Source organism: Amphiprion ocellaris, chromosome 6 (assembly GCF_022539595.1).
Source record: "Amphiprion ocellaris isolate individual 3 ecotype Okinawa chromosome 6, ASM2253959v1, whole genome shotgun sequence".
Classification (NCBI taxonomy): domain Eukaryota; kingdom Metazoa; phylum Chordata; class Actinopteri; family Pomacentridae; genus Amphiprion; species Amphiprion ocellaris.
In genome coordinates, this window is record NC_072771.1 from 25,834,674 (window position 1) to 25,861,253 (window position 26,580).

General features: G+C 38.6%; 2 protein-coding genes across 5 annotated transcripts; one reads left to right on the forward strand and one right to left on the reverse strand.

Moving 5' to 3' along the window:
* Positions 1 to 620: 620 nt before the first annotated feature.
* Positions 621 to 26,526, reverse strand: kntc1 (kinetochore associated 1). 4 transcript variants are annotated; one of them, XM_035953832.2, is made up of 62 exons: positions 26,238 to 26,524; positions 25,828 to 25,994; positions 24,842 to 24,962; positions 24,471 to 24,586; positions 24,205 to 24,283; positions 23,972 to 24,049; positions 23,855 to 23,889; positions 23,659 to 23,769; positions 23,033 to 23,126; positions 22,707 to 22,759; positions 22,474 to 22,586; positions 22,318 to 22,372; positions 22,130 to 22,228; positions 21,979 to 22,022; positions 21,824 to 21,886; positions 21,658 to 21,733; positions 21,382 to 21,507; positions 21,065 to 21,231; positions 20,846 to 20,957; positions 20,539 to 20,682; positions 20,393 to 20,449; positions 20,187 to 20,258; positions 19,942 to 20,061; positions 19,457 to 19,600; positions 19,262 to 19,357; positions 19,027 to 19,130; positions 18,818 to 18,920; positions 18,592 to 18,726; positions 18,370 to 18,489; positions 17,853 to 17,925; positions 17,479 to 17,546; positions 17,085 to 17,386; positions 16,779 to 16,951; positions 16,266 to 16,366; positions 15,767 to 15,911; positions 15,575 to 15,631; positions 15,326 to 15,489; positions 15,072 to 15,176; positions 14,853 to 14,981; positions 14,318 to 14,434; positions 14,106 to 14,215; positions 13,750 to 13,960; positions 13,412 to 13,501; positions 13,156 to 13,321; positions 12,884 to 12,942; positions 12,552 to 12,771; positions 12,392 to 12,465; positions 12,062 to 12,272; positions 11,809 to 11,921; positions 11,628 to 11,683; positions 11,303 to 11,381; positions 11,093 to 11,217; positions 10,865 to 11,000; positions 10,657 to 10,752; positions 10,398 to 10,454; positions 9,930 to 9,984; positions 9,336 to 9,399; positions 8,505 to 8,634; positions 8,320 to 8,409; positions 7,551 to 7,705; positions 6,531 to 6,633; positions 6,263 to 6,420 (listed from the first exon to the last, which is right to left on the reverse strand). In XM_035953832.2, the coding sequence occupies exons 2-62, from the start codon at positions 25,963 to 25,965 to the stop codon at positions 6,385 to 6,387; spliced, it is 6,645 nt and encodes a 2,214-aa protein (XP_035809725.2). In that variant the 5' UTR covers positions 25,966 to 25,994; positions 26,238 to 26,524; the 3' UTR covers positions 6,263 to 6,384. The 4 variants fall into 4 exon arrangements, 3 of the variants coding, with proteins under 3 accessions (XP_054867441.1, XP_035809725.2, XP_054867440.1); XM_055011465.1 differs by having other exon boundaries at positions 25,828 to 26,524; XR_008602019.1 differs by having other exon boundaries at positions 6,375 to 6,420; positions 7,551 to 7,676; positions 25,828 to 26,525.
* Positions 2,613 to 4,155, forward strand: LOC111576656 (hydroxycarboxylic acid receptor 2-like). The gene has a single exon (XM_023282440.3). The coding sequence runs from the start codon at positions 2,635 to 2,637 to the stop codon at positions 3,607 to 3,609; it is 975 nt and encodes a 324-aa protein (XP_023138208.2). The 5' UTR covers positions 2,613 to 2,634; the 3' UTR covers positions 3,610 to 4,155.
* Positions 26,527 to 26,580: the final 54 nt, after the last annotated feature.

Here is a 26,580-nt window from a genome sequence, read left to right on the forward strand (position 1 = left end):
GGAGAACATGCAAACTCCATGCAGAAAGATCCCGGGAAAGCCGGGACGCGAACCAGGGACCTTCTTGCTGCAAGGTGAAAGTGCTAACGACTACACCACTGTGCAGCCCAATTTACCGGATTCTTTGCTTTGAATTATAGTGACAGATGCTTCTTGATATTCCTATTAAAGAAACACCTTAAGCTTTAGTTTGCCAGCCCATATATGAAACCTGACAGACAATAGAACAGATGCAGTACACCTGACATAAAGTGGACTTTAGCATTGTGAATGTGTTAAGACACTTAGCTTCACAGTGTAATAAACACCATGTTTTCGGGAGCTTAGGGACCTTCGGACAAGAAAAGAGGTAGAGGCTGGTGGCCTGATTGCTGCCACTAGGCAGTGCTGCAGTCTGATGGCCGCTGCAACAAACCTGACTGTTACTACAGGTGGCGCAGTCACCACACTGGTCTCTGCCTCTTCTGCTGATGAAGCCAGGACCAGCCAGCCTCAAAGGAGGAGAGGCAGGGACAACAAAGCTGAGCAGCAGAGAGAGAAGAGGAAAGGAAGAGAGAGGCATTGGCCACAGAGGAAGGAAGAGAGGGCAACCTCAGCACTGGCAGAGAGATAGCTCTCTCTTTGAAAAATTAGCTAAATAATTTTAATAAATATTGCTTACATTGAAAATTCACCCAAGGCTATTTGTTCTATAAAGCAACAGTGAATTGGTTATAAAACAAAACAGAAAAAAACAGTCATGTATAATTTACAATCAGTAAATTTTGCCAGTGCAGGGAAAACAATACTGTAAAAATGAGTAATATATTTCAACCAACCAACTGTATAGAAAAAAATACTAGTGAACATGACTATGTGTGGAGAGTTTACTTTCTAGATGTAGTCATGTTAACCGAGGCATGCAGGAAGCTCTTCTGGAGCAGATAGCTGGGCTGCAAGCCTCGCTCGCACAACCTGTTGATCAGCCCCCACTAGACACCAGCCCACCGGGGCAGTATGCCAGATGGCCACTTCACCCCTGCTTCCTTCCAGGTCCTTCTGGTCGACCTCTGCGTCACCTGGGTCATCTTCACCATCATCCGATCCTGGTCCTGGTAAATAAACAACTTTTTAGTTTTTTAAAAAAACATTATTTGATTAGTTTGTTTATATTCAGCATGTGTATATGTATATTTATAGCTTATTTGTGTTTTTGCTATTGCATGTTCTGTTGAATTTTGTCAAAATAAAGTTCCCTTTAACTTCTGGCTTGCTTTGTTAGATACCTGTTTATGCTTTATAATATTTCTAAATCTTTAATTGATTGACAGATAATATCAATTACTCCCTGCCACTGGCCTTTCTATAAACACTCATCTTGAGTTAGTTTTAATTAATATTAATATACAAATAAAATGAAAACAAACACAGACAATCCAGTATTGTAAGTGGTATTTTATTGTAAATATATAGTAAAACAAAGGTACGGATGAAAATCACAACCAAGGGGGTATGTGACGTCAAGTATGCTGCTTTTCCAGCTGCACAGTGACCACAATACATTCTCAGGTTCTTGGGAATTCATACTTCTGAGTCTGTACATGTGAGTCCATTCTACTAAGTATGCAAGTCTGTGCTTAGCATACTTGGTGTTAAGAACTGGCTGTTCTTTCTCAGTTTAGTAGCAAACATGCCTGGCTCCATGGACTATATATATTTTTATTGTGTTCTCTATCAGCAGAACGTATCTGTCAGCATCTTCAAGGCAAATCAACACACCTATTGCTAATGATAATAACAAAGCATTGATACATGTTCTAACAAGTCCCAGACCAATATATATATATATATATATATATATATATATATATATATATATATATATATATATATATATATATATATATATATATATATATATATATATATATATATATATATATATATACATATATATATACATATATATATATACATATATATATATACATATATACATATACATATATACATATATATACATATATATATATATATACATATATATATATATATATATATATATATATATATATATATATAAATAAAAGCCACAGCCAGTTTAGTGGCTCCATATCTGTTGGTTTGTTTTTGGTTGGTTTTTAAACAGTGGTTTAAGAAACTACAGCTGCTGCATATTTTTTTCTTTAAAAATGAAGACTTTAACAAGGCCAAGGGAGGGAAGTTCACATAAGTGGGCTTTTTTAATTAAAAGTTAGTTTGCTGATGAAAGTTAATAGGATGCATCGAGGAAAACTACACTATCTTAATTTAAGTTTGGGAATGTTACAAAAGGATTACCAGGGGAATAGGCTGGCTTTTCAAAATAAAAACAGAAAGAAGCTGCACTGGCACACTCAAATTTCTTCACAATTTTTTTTAGTTGCTACTGTTTTCTACTTTGCTGCTTTATAAAGAAATCGACCATTATTTGGCAATAGACCTCATTAACTTTGTGTGTTAACATTTACTGAAAAGTGGAACCTGCAGACTTCCTGTATAAACCCAAACCACACAACCAACACTTTGATGCTGATATTTCCTTTAAATATTGCACTTTGTCCTCAGATGGTTATTTCTTTGCTCTGCAGACATCGAGGAAGGACACAACTCAACATGCAGTGCACCTTCAACGGGACTGTGCTGATCAGAGTTCTCCCTCCACTGCTGGTGGTGGAGTTTGTTTTGGGAATCCTTGGAAACGCTTTGGCTCTGTGGATCTTCTGCTTCCACCTGAGGCCTTGGAAAAGCAGCACGGTGTTAGTCTTCAACCTGGCAATGGCCGATTTTCTGCTCAATCTGGCGTTGCCATTCCGTACCAGCTACTACATCTCTGAGATGAAATGGATGTTTGGCAACGCCTTATGCAACATTTGCCTCTTCATGTTGGCTCTGAATCGCAGTGGAAGCACCTTCTTCCTGATGGCTATCGCTGTGGACAGGTACATGCGTGTGGTGCATCCCCATCATCGCATCAACTCCCTGAGTGTCTCTAAAGCTGCCATTGGAGCACTTGGACTGTGGCTGGTGACCTTTTCAATGACTGCTCACGTCTTCACTTTACAACACGTGAACACGACCTACTGTGAGAGCTTCATGATTGAGACCAAGCCCAAAAGTAATCTGACCTGGCATAAGTTTGTCTTCCTCTTTTCCTTCTTCATGCCTCTGCTTGTGATTCTCTACTGCACAGTGCACATCATCAGCCACCTGAGAGGGAGACAACTGGCCCAACATGCCAAGATTAAGAAGGCTCTGTTCTTCATCATGGTAGTGGTGGTGGTCTTCATCATTTGCTTCCTCCCGAGCAACATCACACAGCTGCTGATCTGGATCAAGACACGAGAGTTAACCAACATCCTCCCTGAACCTGACATCTGTCCTGCCGTGGAGGATCTGAACTCTGTATTTTACATCACCGTCAGCCTGACTTATCTGAACAGTGCCATGGATCCTGTGATCTATTATTTCTCCAGTCCTGCCTTTAAGAGCATCGTCAGGAAAGCTCTTCACCTGCCCCAAGCAGACACTGTCGAAAGCACTGAGATGAAAACTCGAGAAACTGGCTCCCAGTCACTCAGCCAGCTCTAAAAAGAAGATGTCATTTCTATTCCTCTCATAGCTATCCAGTATACACTACTGGTCAAAAGTTTTAGAACACCCCAATGTACTGTCTATGGACAGTTAGAGCTTTTGTTAGCGGCTGCTAATTTGGTGAGGAGTCTCAGTGAAGACTGGGGCTCCTGTTAGCAGTCCACTAACTTTATTGAGAAGCTAGTTGTAACTTGAGTCCTCGCATATTGTGCTAAATGTGTGTGTTCAGAGGCACTGGCTTTGTTTAGTCTATTCTGTGCACTCTTGACTCGTTTGTATTAGTTTCTGTTATTTGTGGTGGGCGCTGCTATTGTGTTTAGGTTTGGCTAGGGAGTTTAGTTGTTTGTTAGTGTTTCACGAGTTTAAAAACTCTGTTAGCCTTCGTTTGGTTTTACTTTATTGTTTGATTTAGCTGCATCCACCAGTCCTGTTTTCTTTCTTTGATCATTATTATGCTAAATTTGCCACTGGGCAATAAATTGCTTTACAAAACCAATTGCATCTTATTTTGTTACATCCAGCTGACTCTAGCGGTTGGACCATAACAGCATCGTTGACCTCTGATGACCAAGATGTTTCACACACTTTAGTTTCCATTAAATTTACTTTTTAATTTAACCACATGACACTTTAAGCCAGAATTCTCTTCCTCATTGCTCAAATAGTTTCCCTAACAGCATGTAATTACCTTTCTTGTGCTCACATTCAGCTAAAGCAAACTCACTCCACTTAAAGTCAACGCCCAAACATTGACTAAATCCCTAAAAACTCATCTCTGTGTGTCAAAGCTTCATATTTAGAAGTGTTTTCCATTAAATGAATAGTTATTTGCCTTGAAATGGCTTAGATGTAACTCTACACTGTTGTTATATATATATGTATATATATATATATATATGTATATATATATATATATATATATGTATATATATATATATATATATGTATATATATATATGTGTGTGTGTGTGTGTGTGTGTGTAAACAACATACAGACATGCTAACAAGGCAGAAAACGCAATTCTCATGGGAGAAGGTTTTCAAAGTAGTAATCTCAAATATGTTTTATTCAAATAAAAGGCTGTTGTCACTATCGCCAAATGAGGTACCAGAATGCTGACTGACCCACTGATCAAGTTAAATGAGCATTTACACTATTACAAATTGAGTGTTTGCTGCAACATTTAATGTAAAATCCCATTTTTTTCCTTGTCACAGAAGACATTATTTCTTTTTAACCTTCATTTGTAACCACCAATCTCCAAGTTATGGAGGCATGGACCAGATGTCAATCGACTGATGTCACATAGGCGTCACAGTTTGGATCTGAGGGCAGTGAGGGTATTCAGTTACTGCTTATCGCCATCGGTGCCGCCAAAGAGAATGAAACTGATATCTTCGAATGAAATTACCAGTTTCAGTTCAAATTAAAAGTTTAAGGTTTTTAAAATCTTTCACCTCTACATAGTTTCCAGAAGCCAATCATAGCATACATAAAAATAGAAGCAGTGTGATTTCCCACTCTGTCTGTATGGTACATATGAACACAATATGAATTACATTATCATACATGCTCTTGAGCCATGTTAAACACAAAGGGGAAGTTGGGCACGATTTACTAATGCACAAGAATTATGTTGCAAAAATTTACACCGAAACAGCATCATTATTTGCAGAATGCGTGTGAATTTGAAAGGGAAGTCATCTTCCGCTGGCTGAATTATTCAGCAATACCGTGTCAGCTGTAATCAGTACTGCTGTCATTGTGCTCTATGTGAGACTCTGTTGGATCAAAAGAGGTTTGGTTCTCTCTGTGACCAATAACACTCTTTTTTGGGTAGGAATTAATGCATTTAGACGTCACGATCTGCACAGTTCAGTGTGGTTGCCCTTTTCCTCATTAACATGCAAGTATTTGTATGACTAAAGAATGGAACTGTTCCTTTAGAAATTAGACTGTCAGTAAAATACCCCTCAAATATGGCTATTAAAAACTGTGACACTCAATACATGTATGTAGTGTAATTTTTAAGAAAGAGTTAAACTTATTTAATTTATAAATGTGTTAAAAGCCTGAAATCAATATGTCCAACACTTGTCCAAGTGTCCGAAGGTGTTATCAATACTTGAAAAGAATGGTAACTCTACAAACTACAGACATTTTACCACTTTTGACATTTTTAATCTGTTTTCGTAGTTGTATTCAATCTACACAGCCTACAGTTCAGTCACCAGGGTCCTGAATTTTTGTTAAGTGACTCTTACTTGCAGCTGAGTCACTAATGACTCCGTGGTTATACAGAGGAGCACAGAATTATTTTAATTTGTCTGGTCAAAGTACTTTTTTGTGTTTTGTTAAAAAAATGACACATACAGGAAACGGTGAATTTGGTGAAATGTGAGGATTTTAAGCTGAGGTTTAGTCAAGTTTCCCAGAGTAGCCATTAAAAGATTATTAGCTGAAGGAATGTCTGAAAGAAGGTTAAGACAAACCTTTATTCATTTTTACAATTAATTTTTATCCGGTCGATTTCATTAATTGTTCCTTACACATTACGCCAGCCTGTAATTACACATACTTATAAACAAGCCAGGAGGTAATAAAATAGGATTTCTTGATCTGCTACTTCTAAAGAAGTATTCCACACAATTTTCAGTCATGAAAAGACTTTATTCAAATAATACATGAACAATTAATAGATAAATGTCAAGTGCAAATACTGCATCGCTCAAGAAAGACTGTAAAAATATAGCTGAAGAATTTGTGCTGGTTTATTCCAATACTCCATTTTGCAGTTTAAGAAAGTCCTGAAAAGCAAATTATAGCAGAATGAAAGGTTTGTTATTCTCTTGAATATATTCATTTCTTTGTGGTGTTTATTCTCCACTTAGTGGTCCACCACATCAGCTTCATTTACCTTCAGGCAGCTTGGTGACGGTGATCCATTTGTCAGCGGTTTTCCCCTTTGATGCTCTCTGAGTTTCATGTACTCTTGAGCGAGTGAGTCGGCATCATCCTGGCTGAAAAACAAATTCAAAGAAACTGATATCAAAAACTTAAATCACACATTTTAAAAAAGGTCAGGCACACCATGTAGGATTTTGAGCAAGTTTCTGTTTACTCTTTAACTGTTTAAGTATCTGTCAGCCATTAGACTGAAAGAAAAAAAAATGGGAAAAATTTTAATTAAAGCCCTGAAAAAAAATCCAAAATCTTAATCCATGGTCTAAAATAGTTTTGAACAAGTATTTATACAACAGCATAGCTCAGTTAGAATTCACAAAACTCAGCTTAGTTTTCCAGATACTCTGACAGCTATAAAATGGCCTAAAATTCAGTTACATATGTTGCATTTTAGCAAGAGACCAAATCTCCAAATTGCGCTGAGAAGCTTTTACCACCTCCACTGGAGTTCATAGTGGAGTGATCCAACCTTTCCACTGTGGACACCGAGTCATATTCAACTTCAACAAATGTAAGGTGGATCACATGAGCTCTGATCATGTGATAGGGATAGACTGTATTTTTAAATGTAAAATAAATCAACAGCATCGATCCCGTGTGATCATATTTTGAATACGATGTTTACATGTCTCATAGAGAAACCTGTTCTTAATATCCCTGTATATATGATTGTATCATTATTAAGTTAGAGACAAGATAATAGATCACCATTTAATTTTGCTTGTCAATATATTTTTAAAAAACTCTTAAATACTAGAGAACAATTTGGAGGAAAAAAAACATGATGAAGCAAAAAAAAGTAATTTTAAAATTAACTTAGAACTTTTCTTTAATAACAACAATTCTGTAAACTGTTGGCTTTGATCAGCTGAATATTTTGACACAAAATCTAGTTCCACACTAACTGAGATAACTAGACATGTTTTTTGTGCTGCTTCCTTGTGATATTTGCTCATGGGGAAAAAGACCTTACCAGTTCTGGCTGATCAAGTAGTCCACCAAATCTTTCACCTGGTTGGGTTGGCCGTTGGACAATATGTGCTGCTTCAGATGGTCGAAGTGTTTGGTCTTCAGCAGTTTCTGGTGCTGTCCATTTTGGCTGATAAAAGTTAATACAGTCTCCCTGATCTGATGGGTTTTAAAGGTGATAATGTAACATGATGTAATAAGAAAATATAATCCAAATGACAAGAAATTGCAATAAAATTTGCAACAATGCAGATATGTTTTGATGAAGCAGGCATCCTATTTGCTTGCATTTATGTTTATGGCAAAATGGCAAATCTGTCCACATGAAGCATGTGTGTATTTACATATGGGGTACTGAAAGCTGTTTTTGCCTGACACATTAAAACCAAAATAACATCTTGCACAACTTCCTATCAGACCCATCCCTGTTGTCAGCTTTACTGTCAAGAGGTTCAAGCCAGAAACCATCAAGCTGCAAATATATCAAAAATAGATTCTGTTACGGAAGGGTGTATTACATGGTCAATTTTACCTAACAACAAGAGAGATGTGTTCTCTTTGAAACAAAAAGAAATATGTGAGCTTGCTGTTGAAATATTTAAAACAGTCAGAATACTGACAGTTAAAGCTGCAGTTGAAAAATGAAAACTTTAAGAAGCATCACTTTAGATGTAAGTTCTGAGCCAAATTGTTACAGCAATTGTCTGTTCAAGGAGTAAAAGCTTCAGGCAGTTTGAAACGCAGCTTCTTTGGTGGAAGAGTTCACATCTGACCTGTGAAGGGATTCCAGCCAATTCACCAGTGTTCATAAGCTCTTCAACCTGCTCCAGGACAGTGACCGGGTTACAGACAGACAGAAAGCCCTGGGAATAGCAGGGGAAAAAAGAAAAAATAGAATGGTTGTAAATGAAGCCTCAAATCCATCCAGTACTTTATTACTGTATATATATGCACTTACCTGGACCTGTTGTGCCTTTTTACTGGCACAGTGGATGAGAAGCAGAGTTCCCAAGGCGAAGGCGGGCAGATGGAACTGTGCAAAGCGATTGGCAATTCCTATCAAGTCCAGATTCAACAGGAAAGGGCACCTTCAGAGAGAAGAGGTGTGACAGGTCAGTTGGAATAAACATGAAGGGATTATTAGATGCATTATTGAGGTCTGCTTTTCCTTTTCTTGAACGAATTCCAGCCTGCATTTATTTAAACTTGGCTGTAAAGTTAACCATGACTATGTACAGATGAGCATGCGGCAGGTGTATAAGTAGGTATCTAGAGCATTCAGCTGAGCTTAGTTTGCAGCCCTTAACCCTGATTAGGCTAAAACAGGAAAACAAACAAGTTGATTAAAGAAAAGTGTAACAGATAAATCGAACATGTGCATGTGTCTATGTGTGTTATATTACTTTACATGATCTAATTGTGATGACATTAAGCATGACTACTGCAGAGATTCGCCAAAAGAATCCAGCCTAAATTTATAAAGTGTTCACACTTTTTTAGCTGACTTATCCATTACTGTACTTGTGTAGAGGAAACTTAAGTTCTGATTGAAAAACATGATTGACCAAAGGTTGTTGCGTCCTTCTGGAAATGAGCCTTAATTTGTATTTGCTGCCGTATGTACCAACATTGTTTTTGAAAATGACTACAGCATTTCAAAAGGCAACTGACAAACAAATTGATAATTGATATATGTAGTCATATTCCTGCACTAGCGGCCCATGAAAAAACTGAATAGTCATCCTGCATGCAGTACAGCTGGTTATGGTTGAACATGAATAAAACATACTTGAGCAGGAGAACGAAGGTCCTGTAGAGTGTCGCCTGTTGATCTGGACTCAGAGGAATAGAAGCTGTTACCAAGAAAACACAGGAGCATTCAGGAGATTATTAATATTAATAATTAATATTAAGGCCTCACAAAAAGCATGTAGTGAATTCATTTCCTAGAAACCAACTCACTTCATAATATTTATCTCAGTGTCTCTCTGTGGTTGCACAAAAACTCTCAAGTTGCAAAACTCATACCACAACAGGGTTTCAACATTTCAGCAAACCTATGGTTTTTTGGGGTTTTTTTGCATGACAGTGCAAAAGACATTTAAAGCTGGCATGTAAATTCACATGCCTTTCTGAACAAGTTTTGATATGAAACTTTTATATAGAAAAAGTAGGAATTCAAGTACTGATCATACGTCTCCTTCTTCCTATAGAGATTGAAATACTGAACAGAAGCTGTCTGGTTATGTGAATTGCTGGAAGATTTGAATGACTCACGTATTCTACCAGGACGTGTTGTAAGAAACATCAGTCAGCATTGAGACACATAAAAATCCATGTTATTTGTAAATTTAAGTGAACTTCACAGTTTTAAATCCAGTACCTGAGACAAAAGGTGCCAGTATCATGCTCCTCCAGGTCCTGGAGAAACTTGAAATCTAAATAATAAAATAAATTGAATACAACAAGAAAAAAAACATTTCAGATTCATCTTCAGCATCACTTATTCTTCTTAGTCAAATTGCTAATGATGTAACATTACATTTGGGGACACTTCTTATTTTGGGCTCAACATCTGCAACAACAGGATATCCACTGATCTTGCGGTTAGAATGCAGGAAATTTAGCTTGATACTCGCTATTCTTGGTATCATTCTAGTCGCAAAACACAGCAACACCTTGAATGCTGGCTCTGGTGTTGCATTTCAAATGTTCAACTAAAGCAATCGCTATGTATACTATAGAACTACATTATTGTTTAAAATGAAACAGAAGAAGTGCCAACATCCTTTGTTTTGTTTTTTTTATATGATGAACTTATAAACTCATGATGAGCTGATGAACACATTACCTCCCACAAGGCAGGCACAGCCACTATTGCCTCGAGCACCTTCTGGAGGTGGCTGATCTGAGGAGGGGAAGTACATACATGTGAGCTGTATTTCAGAACACACGACCAGGCCGATGTTTTTGAAAAAAACAATGTATTGAAGGATGTTCAGCAGTCTATTTCCCTTGACATTTCTTTGAAATAACCAGAGAAAAACTGCCTCTTAAAATCCAGACAGATTGCGTAAATGTGAGGAATTTTCTGGCGCGTGTCCTCTCACCAGGTTGAAGCCCAGCAGCTTCTGCAGCAGACTGTTCCACAGCTGAAGGTCGTACACCTGGTACTCCAGACACAGATCTGCCACCAACCGCACAGCCTGAAATGACAGAAGGCATCATCAGCTTGTCTGCATCTGTATGTAACATTTTTAACCTCGTGAAGCTAAACTGAAGTAAATATACAATAACAGTTTTTCACTCAGAACATACCTGCGGCTCATGACTGTGGTTCTTCCACAGCCCTTTAACCAGACCCTCTTTGGGACTACTGAGGAATGATCGCAGCGTGTAAGGGATGTTTAATGCCTCCAGTTGAGAGACAAAGATGTAGGACTTCAGGTAATATCTGCAATATAAAATACAGAAACATTTATGATAATAAACCTTCTCTACATTAACCTCAGTCTAAACCATTCAACTGTTTTCATGGCCTCTTACAGGATTTTGTTACTGGGGATCTGCAGCTGAGCCTCCAGAGTGGCTGAATCAGCAAGACGGACAAGACAAAGCAGCGCTCGAGTTCGATGGCAGAAGGTCAGACGAGGCCCAGAAGTGCTGAGGGGCTACAGAAGGAAAAGCACACATCAGGCACTTCTGTTGGACACTTTGTCCCATATTGACTCATGTGATTTCTTTATCAAAACTCACCCAGGTTTCAGCGGACAGGATGGGCTTAAGAAGACGGACAGCATCGTCTATGGAGCAAGACTGCAGCATGTACACCACCCTGGGAACATCAAATACATGCAATAAGCCAACTTTCTAGTGTAATGGCTGTTAACTAGATCATAGTAGACAAATACAACAATGATTATTAAACCTAAAGTACAGTTAGGCCAGTTGAATTCATAGGTGACAGGCAACCGAAAATTACATACCCCTTATACTGTACTGTTCTTTGCATTTAATTTTGAAAATGAGGGAACATAATTAAAGAGTATTCAGATGTAAAAAGCAATAGCGATGACTCTACCTCATTAAGTCTGGGTCCTCCTCAATGTTGTTGGCACAGTCTGGATTACCAATATCCTGAATTAAAGAAGGAAAATTTTGTCAGAATTTCACACAACAGATTCAGTGTAGCAAATCTGATAAAACTGATGAACAGAAACTAATCAGTTTATAAAAATAAGGTTAAGCTCTGACTGACAAACCTTGGCTACAGCTGGGCCTGTTTTGCAGATCCATTTTTCCAACATCATGTTACGGATTTTCAGAAGATCCACGTTGTTTATTGTGGCTATTTCCTTAACTGCAGCATGTATGTCTGAGAAGGACCAACGAATCAGTTAAATAAAAAAACATTGTCGGTGTCATGCAACCAACATATATGCGAGCACTGATGAACAAACCTGATCTCAGAGTAAAACATGAACTGCTGTGACTGCTGTGTTTATTCATGCTCACCTGGATAAGTTTGACCTCCTGACTCTCTGTATCGCTGCTCCACACTGCTGTGTTCGTACAGAGCCACTATGAGCCTGGCTGGCAGTCCAGTCAGCTTCAGGTGCTCTGGGCTGCTCAGCTGACTGGTTATCAATGTATTCTCAGTAGCGGAGCGCTGAAACTGCAGCTTCAGCTTTGACAGAAAGGTCTCCCCTCTGGCCCGTGCCGCCTCCTGTTTGGAATCAAACAGAGGTTGAAGAAAATCAGCAAATTCATGAGAAACACTCTACATTTGAGACATTTTAGGCTGCATAATGTTAATTTCTGCAGATTAAAAACACAAAAACTGACCTCAAGGTTTGGATCCTTGAGCCATGCATCTCCAAGAGCCAAACAGAACCTAAGTGACTGTGTTTTCTCACAGCCTGTAGAGAACAGGAAACATCTTAGTAAGTATATATATTTAAACATACTCAGCAGTGTAGTGGAACGACTGATGTGCATCTTGAACCTGGTGGAAGCTCCTGAGTTATCCTGTGGGCGGTGGCAGCAGCCCACTCTGGGCTCTGGATACAGTGGATATACTTCATCATGGTCATGGCCACCTTGAAAGTCTCCTTATTGGCGCCATGATGACCCTGACCCTTCTTCCTTTGCTCCAAGAGTAAAGGCTTCATCTTTTTCTCAAAGACATGGTTCGCCGCTGACATGTACAACTTGTCAAGGCTCACCTGGATAGGGACAGAAAGATTTGAATGACCTGAAGAGTGAAACTTTATGGATAAATCCAACATTTCTGTGATTATACAGAGTAAGTCTAAACATTTGATTAGTGCACTTTACCTTCATCAGTTTGCTAATGAGAAGAAGTGTGGGAAAGGTGTCTTCACTGAGTTCAGGAGCTGAGTGCAGAAACATATTTTAATATTTCAATCACTTCAGGAACACAGCGGCAGTCTTACATGTTGTTATTATACCTGAGATAACACGAGGACCTTGCTGAGTTAAGAGTAGTTGCTTCCTTTTTTGATTACACATGATACCAGCATTCAGCAGGTAAGGATCTATTAAAGTCAGCTTATCAGCATTAATACTCAGCAATGACATTAACTCACAGATAATCTTCCAGTAATGTTTGGTTTGCATAAGCACATGGAAGGGAAGTCTGCTGTTGGACAGGGGGTTTGGCAGCAGACTGTTTTCCAGAAGATATGTGTTCTCAACATCTGTGGGAGGAGAAACTCGCTTGTAGGACTTCAGGTGCCGAAGGAGGCCCATTGCCTGCAGATTAAAAGACAATGATTCCTCGTCTGCATATTTCAATTTGATGAAAAGGAAAAATTTAGTTGTAAATATGCGTGTTTGTTTTACCTGACTAACAGAGAATCTGGTCACATTCTCATCTGCAGCCTGTATGATCTTCAGCACGACTTCGATTCTCTCGTAGTTGTAAGGGCTGAGCTGTAGGAGAAAAGCATTTCAGATAATAGGTGGCAAACATTTTTTTTGACTGGAACAGAAACACCACAAGAACTGGATGATACAAGTTGTTGCAGTGGCATAGCTCGAAGCTATTGTTATTTAAAACAATAAAGCATGCAGATAGATTTTTGATTTTAAATGAAATGCTGTTATATAAACAAACTCATCATAAATGTCTAAAAAATAATCTACACCAAGCCCTTTTCTTTAGGGTTCATCACTCAGACCTTGAATATGGCAGCACAGAGATTGTCAGTGAGCTCGCTGGTGCTGTGCAGCATTGGGATGATCTGTAGGACTCGCTGAAGTGTGTCGGCATGACACAGATGCTGCATCTCTTCCTGTCCTGGGTCTCCTGCAGCTTCCTCATCCTCTTGCAGCAGCAGTAAGGTGGTAATGTACTGGTTGATCACACCGTCGTGGTCAAGACCAAAAGTACTACAGATCGATGCAAAGGGCGACTTTTAGCAAAGGCAGGGAAGTTCACAACACATCAGCGTGCACATTTAAGTACAGCTTAGACCCACTTGTTTAATATTCTTCACTGGTGGTCAAAAGTGACAACAGTAAGTATGTAACTGACCTGCAGTACTGGAGGATAATGTCTGGAGTGATCTTCCTGTTCTTCACCAAAACAGGGATCAGACTGCTCTTCATCTCAGGTTGCTGGCGGAACACTGGCTGGATAGATATCTGGAACAGAGCAGGGGTACACGTGTGTAATAACACTAATTCTCTATGAATCTATTTATTCAGACCACCATACTCTTGGCTCTTGTTTAAGTGATGCATTACCTCTAATTTGCTAAGCTTGATGCCCCACTCAGCGTCAGTGATGACAGAGAGAAACTTCTTTTGTTCCTCTGCTTCATTGTACAAGCAGCAGAGATTGGCCCCAACCCTGGCCACAGCCTGAAGTAATCAAAACACAATAGTTAATTACTTGAAGACAATGATTGAAAGTTTGCATGAACATGTGCCTGCATATGTAATCATTTTCCCCCCAACAAACTGATTTTTTAATGAATATTTTAAGATCTCAAGCAGCATTAAACGATCATTAAAGTTGGCACACAGTTTAGCTTTATAAAATAACAAATTTTTTTCAGAGAGCCTAATCTCAATAAAGAAAATTTAATGGTGACATTACAGTTGATTCTTTATGTATTAAGCTGTGTCACACAAACCTCATCCTCCTGCTAATCCAGAAAGATTTTCACATCAGAATAATTATCCTAAAAGTTTTCAATATTAACTCTTTTGCTTTCATTTTAAATATTAAAACAATAAAAACATTGGCAATAGAATAAAAACAGAGATTATTTCCTACCAAAATTTTGTCATAGTTTTGCCAAGTGTTATCAATAACTTTCCACAGTATTTTGAACACATCCGCTTTGGAGAGGAGTGTGCAGAGTCCGATGGCCAAATCACAATCAACTACCCTCCAGTTGAACACCTGAAAATAGCGATACAGTTATTTAGAAATGCACTCAAATGCTGCAAATCTTCCACAACCTTGTCATGACACTGGACTCTGGAGACTTACCTTGTTCAAGAGGGCCACAGCCACAGCATTCAGAGCAGACGTGGTGGTCTTTCGGAGATCACTCAGGCATATTTTGTACTTCTCAAGCTCTTGTGAATCATAAAGCTAAAAGTTGGAAACAAGTTAAGGGTCATTTTCAGTACAAACATTACAATGCATTTAGCAAAGTATCACAGACAAGAAACTTAGGTTATACTAATGGTACAATTTTTTAAGTAACATATAGAGGATCACTGCAAATGTCACAGTCATACCTGCGTACTTAGCTTTATGTCCATAACATTAGAGGTGACATGTTGCAAGCAGCTGCCGTATGAGTTGACCAGCACTCTGAGGGCCAACTCCAGCTGACTGCACTCCTGTAACATCTGGAGCATGTTGCCCAGAGGACCAAGGAGGGGCCGCAGGTAGTTTGAACCTGCACGTGGGCCAGGAAACACAAGGTGAACTTTCAAAAATACACTTTTAGAAAGAAAAGAGAGGATTTCTATTTAAATACCTACCATCTTTGAATGAGCAGTGAGACAGACATGAACAGTCTAGCGGGTACAGTTTGGTATCTGCAAGGATAGTGATAAATTAGCAAAGCAGCTGGTGAAATCAAGTTAGTGGCAGACTGCCTAAGATGACATAATCTAAAATGGATATTAAAATAGTATGTAAAGTATAACAACATAATAAAATAATCTTCTTACCGTGAGAAATAGGCAGCAGGCAGTTGGTAATTTCATACTGGACAGGGAGCACCGACACAGGGTCCAGAACAATGCAGTCTTCATTAAAAACATCTTGAAAACTCCACTGACAACAAGGATCTTTTTCTGCCTCCATGGTCAAATCCTACATTACACAATTAAATTTTACAGTTAACTGAATACATTTTGTTAATTTCACAATGAAATTTTGTTGAAAGTTTCATTTGATACTTGAAAACAAAATGACAGGAACTTTGTAACTGTTAAAATATTCATATGCACTACAAGGTTTTTTTTTTTTTTTTAACTGTAAATCCACAAATTCCTGCTATCCTATCTCTAAGGGATTCTCAGTTACTACTATGTCAGACATGGGAATTGATTATAATGCCAAATGACAATTAAACCAGTATTAAAGTACAAGTACAAGCATAAATATTAACCAGACCAAAATAAAGTACATAAAGTGTGATTGTATGGAAAAAGACATGATACTGACTTTTCCTATGAAGCCATAGTCGTCTGATAACTGACACTGATGATAGACGTCCATTGCGATCCGTGTGCACTTGCAAAGCTCCAGGCAGTCCAGAAGTAGATCTGCAACAGTTAGAATATTAACGTTGGGGATTTTTGCAACTTGTACATGATATGAAGCTATAAGGAGCAGTCAAGTTGTGTTACACAGAGAAACAACTCTGTCAGATTTTCAAAAAGTGTTACCACTGTCTGTTGACCTGAAGACAGACATATATTGTAAAGATTTATTTTGTTCTTATTTTTCTGATGTTCTGTGTGTATATCGCCTGTGTAATTTTTAGTTTATACTTCTTGCTGAGTTTAAAATAAATGAAGACTTCAAACTTCCAGTTGCATTTTCATAACAGACTTGTATCCAATTTTTACTGTAACATTTCAGCAAATTAACAAAGAACTAAATAAGGAAATAATTGTTATTTTCATCAATTTAAAGTGTTTTTTAACGTTAGCAGTGTATACATGTGTTCTTTACCTGAGTGGCACACAGTGATGGCCTGACAAGCCAGATAGTGAATAACTGCAGGTAAGTCCATGTCATCAGGAAGCACCATGTGCACATCTGCCTCCAGCATCTGGCATAATGTCTTGGCAGCAGTGAACAAAACCTTCCCTGTACTGCTGTTATAGTGGTGCTCATACAGCTCACTGGAGACATGAAGGCAAAAGAACATAATACACCATCATATTATTCAGAACTGGTGGAAAAAGTTTGAAGTGGGAGTGGAAAAGCCTAAAGTCCGATCAGTTTTCACACGACAAAACATTCACACATGCCAACCTGAAGATCTTGAGGGCCTTGTCCACTTTTCCCACTCCGAGAGCTCGCAAGGCCAAGTCAGACCAAAGCTCCTGCTCGGTACGCTGCAGCTGCCTTCCTAGACGACGTAAGCCGGCTTCTGTGGAGATGGTCTTGGTTTTGCCGTCCGGATCATTAGCCACAACTGGTGTTGTCATAGCCTTCGCCTTAGATGAATGGCGGCCACGAGTGTTTTCATAGGCTGTGATGTGATGCTCCTGGATCTGTTTTCGGATGTCTGGATCCTCATAGTTGGAGGGGGTGAAAAAGACATCAAAGTCCTCCTGAAGAAGAAAGAAAGAAAGGCTGCAGGTTAAAAAACAAATCATAGAAGAGATAGAACTACACTGAAACACATTCATTAAACAAAGCTTACCTGTAGATGGGCGATCGCTTTGAACATGATGAGATTGTTCTCACATTCCATGCTTTTAAGAGCATCATCTGCAGACGACATGAAACCTGCCATCACTCTTGGATGTTTAGGTGGTCGATTAAAACATTTCTTTCCATAACCTTTGTTTATACAACCAATTCCAGCTGTTCATGCATTTTAAGGTGATAGGAATATGAAAAGTGTCCATTTGTGTGATATTTTTCAACTCCTGTTAGCAAAATACACTTTATTGAGGAATCCATAAGTCAGCAAAAGAGCAAACTTTAGCTAGGTTAATGTTTAGTAGAAGGGTTTTGACACTGTTGTTTCTGAATTAGAAAAGTGAATTGAGTTAGTATTAAGTAAACACTTACGCTTTTGGATTAGATGCAGGTATTTCAGAGCCTCCACCATCACCTGAGCTATGAACATTTGGTGTTTCTTGTGCTATCAAAGAAAAGCCGAGACAAAGTAATTATAAACAAAACAACAGAATGATTATCTGCTTATCATAATACTCTTCTAATAATTCTATTTTTTTTTAGTTCAGATATTGAAGTGGCATTTGTTTTACGAGCACTTCCATTGTGATTAATGGTCAACTAGAAGGTATATTTGTGATGTTTATTCTGTCAACATCATCTAAATAGGCAATGAAAGTGGCCGAGGAAACTCCACATAGGTATGGTAAATCATAGCAGCAGAGGAAATGTAATGTTGAAATGCTGTTAATGTTCAGCAAGAACAATCTAAACTTCCTACAACCATGTTAAAAGCTGCCAACGTGATCTCAGAGCTCTTAACATTGCATTTGCTGAACTGAATTTTCAAAAAAATCAATAAAATTCACTTTGATTTCAGAAAGATGACATATTTTTTTCTTTTCCTCACCTCATCAGATATGTGGTCTTTGTCCTCCAGCTGCAGCCTGGCCCACGATGTGAGACGCTCAATCACACACTCTGCCTCTGCAGACGACAGTTTCTTCAGGACAGTCAAGGTCTCCTCAGTCTGAAAGCAGCACAAGAGACTTTCGACCAACACAGCAGGAACATAGAAAAAGAAAAGGAACTACAAATTTGTGATTTAACAGTCATATGTGCATTAACCTACCTTGCCTTGGCCTATCAGCTGGATGAGATACAGGTAATTTATCTGTGATGTCGGTAGTTTGTATGCATCGGCTAATGTCAGGGAGTCCTCTAAAGATGTTGGTACGTCTTGCTTCAGGATGTATCTGATCAGTGTCTTAAGTAAAACACATGCATGAGTGTTATTTTATTGGCAGGAACAACAGAAGTCATCTGTTATGTCATGTAATTGATAAAATAAAATTTACCATGATTTGTGTACTGTTAGAAAGGTTGAAATTGCGGATCCCATAGCCTCTGAGAAGTTTCCGAATCTCCATAAGACGGTAGCTTTCCTTTAAAAGCTCTTGTCTGGAGAATAAATCAGGTAAAAGAAAATCATATAGACACTGCTGATTTTAGCTAATGTTGCTGTGTTATTGGTACCTATTTCCAGGTGAGGACAATGTAAACATACTTTGGTCCATCCATCTCAAGATACTGCTGAACCAGTTTCTCCACAACATTGCTCCAAGGTACCACAGCTTTCTGCATGATCTCCAGCACAGCACCTACCATCAGCTGGCAGGAAATACAATAATGTGAGATTTTACTTTTGCTGGTCTTATGGCTGGTTTTTCAAATATTTGTGCTCATTAACTGTTAGCATATTGTGGTCTGTGACTAAGTGTAATGGTGTTACAGAAACTTACATCAGTATCAGTCATGCAGCCGAGCACAGCCACTGCTTTGGCTTCCCACTCTGTAAAAAGGGTTGTGGTCTGAGAACTGCAGCGTTCCAGCAGATCCTAGTGAAGATCAGATTGAGAAGCATAAAGCAGGCACATAAGATATTTGGAAAAAAATAAATGCAAGTCCACAGTAATTTGGCTGTAGTGGAGTTTTACTTTGATATACTGTAGAAGTAACTCATCAAACGGAATCTCGTGCTCCTCAGCATATGGCAGGATGCTGTTTTCTATTGTGGCAGCGATCAGCTCTGGAGCCGGCACTTTGTCCAGCATGAAGAATGCCACACTCCATACACTTCCCTTTCAAATTAACAAAAGAAAAACTATTAACATGAGAATGACAAAACATTGTAACAGGGATAAACATCATCCTAAACACAACACCTCCATATACATATATGCTGGATAACAGCGTTGTGTCACTCAGATAAAGAAACTAAACTGAACAACTTCCTAAAACAATCCGTTCATTTCTCATTCAAGTCGAGCTTTCAGTCACTTGCAAGCAAATGCATGAGAACATACTCACTGAGTGAACGTATCCTTGCAAGCGAATGTTATTTGACTGTGACCTATATAACATATGGGACCCTTGGCTGGAGCTCAGATGTAATTAGATACGTCACTAATAAAAGACAAACCTTCTCAAAGACTGAAAGTGAAAGCCTGCAGTTGTATTTTCGATGGAGGTCCAGCAGCTGACGAAGGTTGGCCACCAGGGCCTTGAGGTTCTCCACCTCTTCTGCACCATTCTTATCCTCCTTCAGAACAATTACGAGATATAATAAATCATGAAACACATAAGTTGATGGTATGTCAGCTGCATTTTAGTCTCACAAGTAGATGATCATTGTGACGGCACAAACAGAGATTGTATCTATCTTACAGATTTCATCCATGTCCATAAAGAAGGCAGCCCAAGCACAGCTAAGTCCAACCCGTTCTGGGGCCAAGCACCCTGGAGAAAAACATTATACTCATAATCACTGGTTCAGCTGACTCAATAAACTTTTGTGTGTTTTATACAGCTAATTAACAAAATTACTAAGTTTTCTTAGCTTAAGTTGTTCAAGTGAGTATTTCTTTCTTTACCTTTTCTGTTAGCTCTAAATTCCTTGCCTTCTGCTCAAGCCACTTTGCCAAGTTTCTCTATGAGGACAAGCAGACAGAACTTTTACTAAGTTCAGCACGATATGGTAGAGATGACAGTATTTTATGCATGAGTGAACGCATCCCACCTGTCCTCCTGGGAGCACTCTCCTCACAAACGGAACAAAAACTGTCCTGAACCAGGGGCAGAGGCTGTGGGATGGCAGGTCCTGTGGGATGGCATCGAGTATGGCTTCAAGCCTGCTCTCATCAAATTCTGCTGCAATCTGCCCCTGTTAAAAAACCTACTAGTAAACATCACATCTGACCAGAACACCATTTTCACAGAAACATTTTGATTCACCATTATTGACACAGTGTTAAATGTATTGATGAAAGAAACATTTCTGTACAAAAATGAGTACAGAAAACGGTTCTGATTTAATTATTTGTTACCTCATATCTGAGCCAAAGGAGTTGTGCACCCTTCATGTCTCCATCTCTTAGATGGGTCAGAATGTCTCCGAAGTTATCAGTGCTGTTCAGAAACTCAATCCAGGCAATTCCACTATGAATGACAAAGTAACAAACTCAAATAAATAATCAGTACACCACAGTATATAACACAATGAACCACAATGATAGAATATTGGCCATTAGAGACATAGACTTTACTTGAAATTTTCCAAGCTGTGTAGGCTGCAAAATGTCGCCAATCTGGCCAATGCTTCTTGAATCTGTAGGGAGGCGTATCGTGTGGCTGCGTGGTTTAACATCTTCTCTGCTGTCTCAAAGGTCGGCCACGGAGCTTTGAGGCAGTAGTCCACCACATACTGCTCATCCTAAACAACACAGAAATATGTAACTGTTATCATTACGGAGTTGAGTCTAAATAGTCATTTCTGATTCCTGTGGCTAACCAAAGAACTTACATTTCATCAACATTTTAGAAAAATAAATTGTGATCAGACAAACAGAACTATTACACTCACTGTGATCTTCATCAGGTTCGTTTTGGCCTCATCTACAAGTTCAGACAACACATCCTGTCCATATCCACCCACCGAGGCAGAGGCCAGCTGCTCCAGTACAAAGTCGAGCTTCACCTTGTAGACGAGCTGAAGAAAAAGAGAATTCTTAGTGGCATGTAGCCTCAATTTCATAACAGCAATTTTGCAACAATATTAAATCTGCTCTTCTCTTTTAGATCAATTGTCTACTGATCTCAAAGGCCAAATTTGGATTTGCCTGTCAAAGTAGACACTTACCTCCAAGTCCAGCTCAAATGTGATGGCAAACTTTTCAGCCTCTTCAAACATGTGTTTGTGAAGAAGTCTGCTAAGTCTTGAAACAGAGAAAAGACACTAATATCACGGAGACTATGGTTCACAAACTGCAAGTAATGTACAAATGAATCTAACTAAAACTAGGTACCTGTTCTCTGGCAAAGCCTCTGTGAAGCATCTGACAACAACAGAAGCTACAGGCTGTCCTCGACTGTGAAAAGCAGGAAGACAAAATGAAGCATAGCTTAATATCTCAATATTCAAACACTGGCTGAAAATCACAGTAATAAATATAAACCCTACCTTTCTGGGCTCTCGCAAATCCCCTCAACTAAATAAATCGTATCCTGAAATTAGAGGAGGAACAAATCAACTTAAAAATGTAGAAACATTCAAATCTAGAAACAGCATATGCATAATTCATGCAACGATTTAATAATTGCTGATTATTTACCATGTTCATTTTTGTCTGGACGAGACAGGAGACTGAGGAGACATCTAGAGAGTAGCAGACAGTCATAGAGGGCAGAAATCGTATTTGCAGAGAGCTAATCTGAAAAATTGAAAAACCAGCATATTGAGTTCAAAATGGGACTTGAGATAATCATATTATTGTTTCTTCAGAGGGAGTTATGTTGCTACCTGACTGCTCTCTTGCTTTGTCAGTGTAATCATCTTCATGCTGCCCTTGTCTTGGCTGAAACACACAGGTTAATTTACATTTTCAACACTGTCTAAAGGAGACTCATGTCACTGTATATTTACAGCTAGATTATGTTTTATAGTGTTGATACATACGCCACCATGGAGGCAGAGCCACATTCTGTGGTGAGTTCAAAGTCATGAATGGAAAGATCCGGCCAACAGTGAACCATGACAAGGAAATGCAGGTCCCAAAGACTCAGAATATCCTGAGACAGAAGAAAACCATCAGGGTCACACCATGAACCATATTTAAACATCAAATATTTCATAATGTAACAGCCTGCACTGGTTGATCAAACAGCTCATGGTGATACCACAGGACTCACTTCAGTGTCGAGAATATACAAGAGGTTGTCCACCACCACCATCTTCCTCACACCTGTAAAGCAGAAATATACACAATGAAAAAAGCTCTTTAAAAATGTACTGTTGTTTTATGTGTTATTTTTTCTTTTTCACCCACACTTTGCATTTTACAGCATTTCTCTATATTTATATTCCTCTTATTAAGCAACCATATCCGAAAAATAACTGCTCCTACATTTGTCCTTTGCTGAATCTCCTACAAATGAACCATTTCACTTTTTAAAAACCCCTTCTTCCTTAAGAAACAGTGACAAAGTGTAGCAACACACATGAAGAAAGAAATTACCTGGAATTAGGCTATTGTTGATGGAGTGAACAAAGCACATCTTTGCCTGCTTTGGATCCATCATCCAGTGAGTCACAACGTTGTCTTTATTCCCCTGTTAAAATGATGAATTTGTGACAGAAGAGAATATTGTTTTTGCTCATTTATGTTATATTATATGAGGAGTAATTTTCCCCAACACACTATTTGATGCTTAACGTGATGTTGGTCTAAATTTCTCATTTTCATCCTGAAAACATACTGAATTGGCTCATATGTGTGTTCTGTCATAACAGCAGGTTAATTCTGAGGTAAGACAACATACCTGACGTTTAAGAAGATTGTACACCACCTAATCTAACCTGCAAGACTCTAGATGTGCTGTTTCTGAATGATTAATTTTGATGATCTGATTTCTCTTAAGTGCTGTGCCAGAAAGTCATTCAATTGTGAATGAAGTGTAGAAAACAGCACAGTATAAGCTGGTCAGAAATAAAATGAGCAAAAAATAATACCTGAAGTAGCAAGGTCTGTAATAAGAAATCTTTTAATTTTACTCTTTAGATGTGCTTTCATTCAAATGTAACCCATGAATCAAAATTGCAATTGGTAAATACATTTATAAAGCTTATTTCATGAACACTGACCCCAATCATCAAGTGGATTTCGTGGCCTAGATTGAACATCACTGCTGTACTGCAACCCTCATCATGGTAATCCTTGGTGGAGCAAAAGTCTATTTTGATGAGTGACTGGAGCTGAAATCAGTACAAAAGTAAAATTATTTCTTTTTGGTCATAAAATAATCTATCCATTGCATAAACCAAGACAGCATTTACTTACCTCTTTCAAAGCTCTAACATCCATTTTTTCAATGGCTGGCATGGCAAAAGAAAAAAGCATTTAGTCAAAAGAGTAGCTTATAACAAACTCTATGCAGAACTTTCCTCATATTGATACCTGTTTCAATCTTTGCCAGAGCAAGGTTTGTAATGTGGAAAAAGCCGTCCTTTGTGAGAAGGAACGTATGGTACATCCCTGCCAATAAAATCAGAATTCAGGATTTCAAATTAGACATATTTATAATTAGATATACCAGCCGGAGAAAAACATTTAAACACCCTTGTGTTTTCTGTGCAGGTTGCACATTCATGACTGAACAGATCCATTTTGTATTTATGTATAAATTTCACCTGGGGATGCTTTGTCCTCGTCTATGATGAGATAGCGATAGGTTTTCTTATCTCCACTGGATGGTTTCTCAACCAAAGTCTACAAATTCAGAAAACGATACAGAACAGAGTGATCTGGATTATTAATGTTGTTTCCAACGTGTACAGTTGAGCATTTCTCTTCAGACAGGTACAGAATAACAAATAGAGATCAAAGTGATCAAGATGTAAAGTAATCTTTTTATACTAGGCCTTAAAGATATATAAAAATAAATAAATACCCATACCTTGGTGAGGAGGATTTTCTTGTGTGGAACATAGACCAAATGAAGATTTCCATTTCTTTCACAGACCACCAAAAATTGCCCATCCAGGCATACATCAATGTCATCCACATCAGTTTCTGAAAAACAAGCCTTGCTATCAATGTACAATAGCTACTGTGACAAGTGAAACTATGTTGTTGGAAAATTATAAAGAAATCTGATATGTGTGTAAACATTTACAGTATCTTCAAACTGATTTTGAAGAGAAATTGGTGTCTGTCATCTTTTGGAAGTTATTGGACCAGCTGATTTAAGAAATCTCAGAAGACACAATCTGACAGACAGTGAACAGCATGGACATGAAAGGAGTAACATAAAATGAAGCTGGTTACCAAAGTTAAGAAGCAGAAAGATGGTCTGATAGCTCTGATCAAACAGGATAACTGTCTTGTCAGCAACGACAATACTCCAGTTTGAACCACTGGAGGATGAGAGATGGGGATCTGTGTGCACCTGCAAGAACCCGTATTTCCATCAGATCACTGGTTAGTGCTGTTAATACTAAGGTGTAATTCTTGTAGTACATTAAATATTACGGGAAGAAAACAATATTCCTTCAGAGGGATGTACTACAAAGCAAGTCTGACACAGATAGACTTTCTTTGTGCAAGCGGGCTCAATCAAATCCAAAAGTCCAGTTAAAGATGTGTATTATGACATTTGTTATCAACTTTTATGTTAACTGCACAGGCTGCCATAAAACGGCCTGCTTGTGTTGATATTTGACTCTTCTTCCACTCAAAATGGGCCGATTGGTGCAGCAAGTTGTTAAAGTGCAAAGCTAAGAAAAATATCAGAATTTATTATGGCAAAACATGCTGTTGTATGACGCAAGGAAGAAATGCTGGTATAAAATGGTTAATTATGTAAATCAATATATCTATTTTACCACTCCATGCACTCCCAAAGCCTGCAACTTATTTCTACCATCACCGCTACATGTTATATTAAAGTGACACTAAGGTTACTGATCAAATGTTCATGATTAACACCAACACACTAATTCATTTTAAAATATGTTTTCTCGTAGCCACAATGGCAGCAGTGTAAAACAAACTAGGCAATAAATCTGGACCAAGCTTAACAATATATTTAAGTTTTTTCTGCATCACCAACTTAATGCACGTAGGTTATCTTGGCAATAGGACACATGCATTCAGCCCACTGCAGCATCTGTTACCATGGTGATTTAGCCGGATCAGAAGGGTCAACGTACCTCACTTTGTAGTACAGCCCTGAGAAGTCTTGACTACACTCCTGGACATGTGTGCAATAAGGATCAAACTGAGAAAGTGAACTAAACACTGACATTCATTACCTCATTGGCAGTAGAGATTTTGACCAGCGTATCCACCTGGTACAAGCCGCTACCATTCTCCTCCTTTGACACACTGTCGAAACGGACAGTGTTTGTGTCCTCGTTGGTCAGAAGCTCAACGTCGCTCCACATCGCCATGTCATGGAGCTCAGAGATTCTGAAAGATTCTGTTATGTGACTGTAATGTAAAAAGGCTTGAACAGGAGTTCTTCCGCCAAGTGCGAAAACTAGCTAGACCAGCTAGCTGTCATTACCTAACTGTTGTATGCTAACATCACCTTAATGCTATTACAACGCTAATGCTAGTAAGTTAGCCGAAAATTACAAAACCAAACCAAATGTCAGGTGAACGCTGAAAGCTTAAAGCAATGGTGAATTACTATGTAGACCCCCCCCTGTTCGTAACTCACCGCTTTGCTGAAAAAATTAGACAGTAACAACACAGAGTATCAACATCACTCCGCTGTATTAGCTTTAGAATTTGGCGGGTTGCTGCTGGAGATGATTCGACGTGACCTTGGTATGTTCCCTAAACTTTGCCTTGCAGGTTAAATTTTCTTGTGAGCCTATGCATAAATCCAGCGTCGTTGTCAAGGAATGGCAGAAATAACCTATCGTACGGCCTCCAGTATAATGTTACATGTCTGTGGTACAAGCAGAGCCAAGTAATTGACGAAACCTGTTTGAGTTGTAGCAGTTTGGGAATAAATGCTGCCTGAAAGTCAGAGCTCAGGGAGAATACAATCAGAGTTC

Bases quoted from the DNA above. Each gene is read 5' to 3' on its own strand.
- kntc1 (XM_035953832.2), bottom strand. From the start codon at position 25,965: ATGGCGATGTGGAGCGACGTTGAGCTTCTGACCAACGAGGACACAAAC. The intron at 16,367-16,778 runs GTAAAGAACACA...TAACTGTTGCAG, and splicing joins CATCACTGTGTGCCACTCAG to ATCTACTTCTGGACTGCCTG. The intron at 6,421-6,530 runs GTAAATGAAGCT...TTTGCTTTTCAG, and splicing joins CGTCACCAAGCTGCCTGAAG to GACTTTCTTAAACTGCAAAA.
- LOC111576656 (XM_023282440.3), top strand. From the start codon at position 2,635: ATGCAGTGCACCTTCAACGGGACTGTGCTGATCAGAGTTCTCCCTCCA.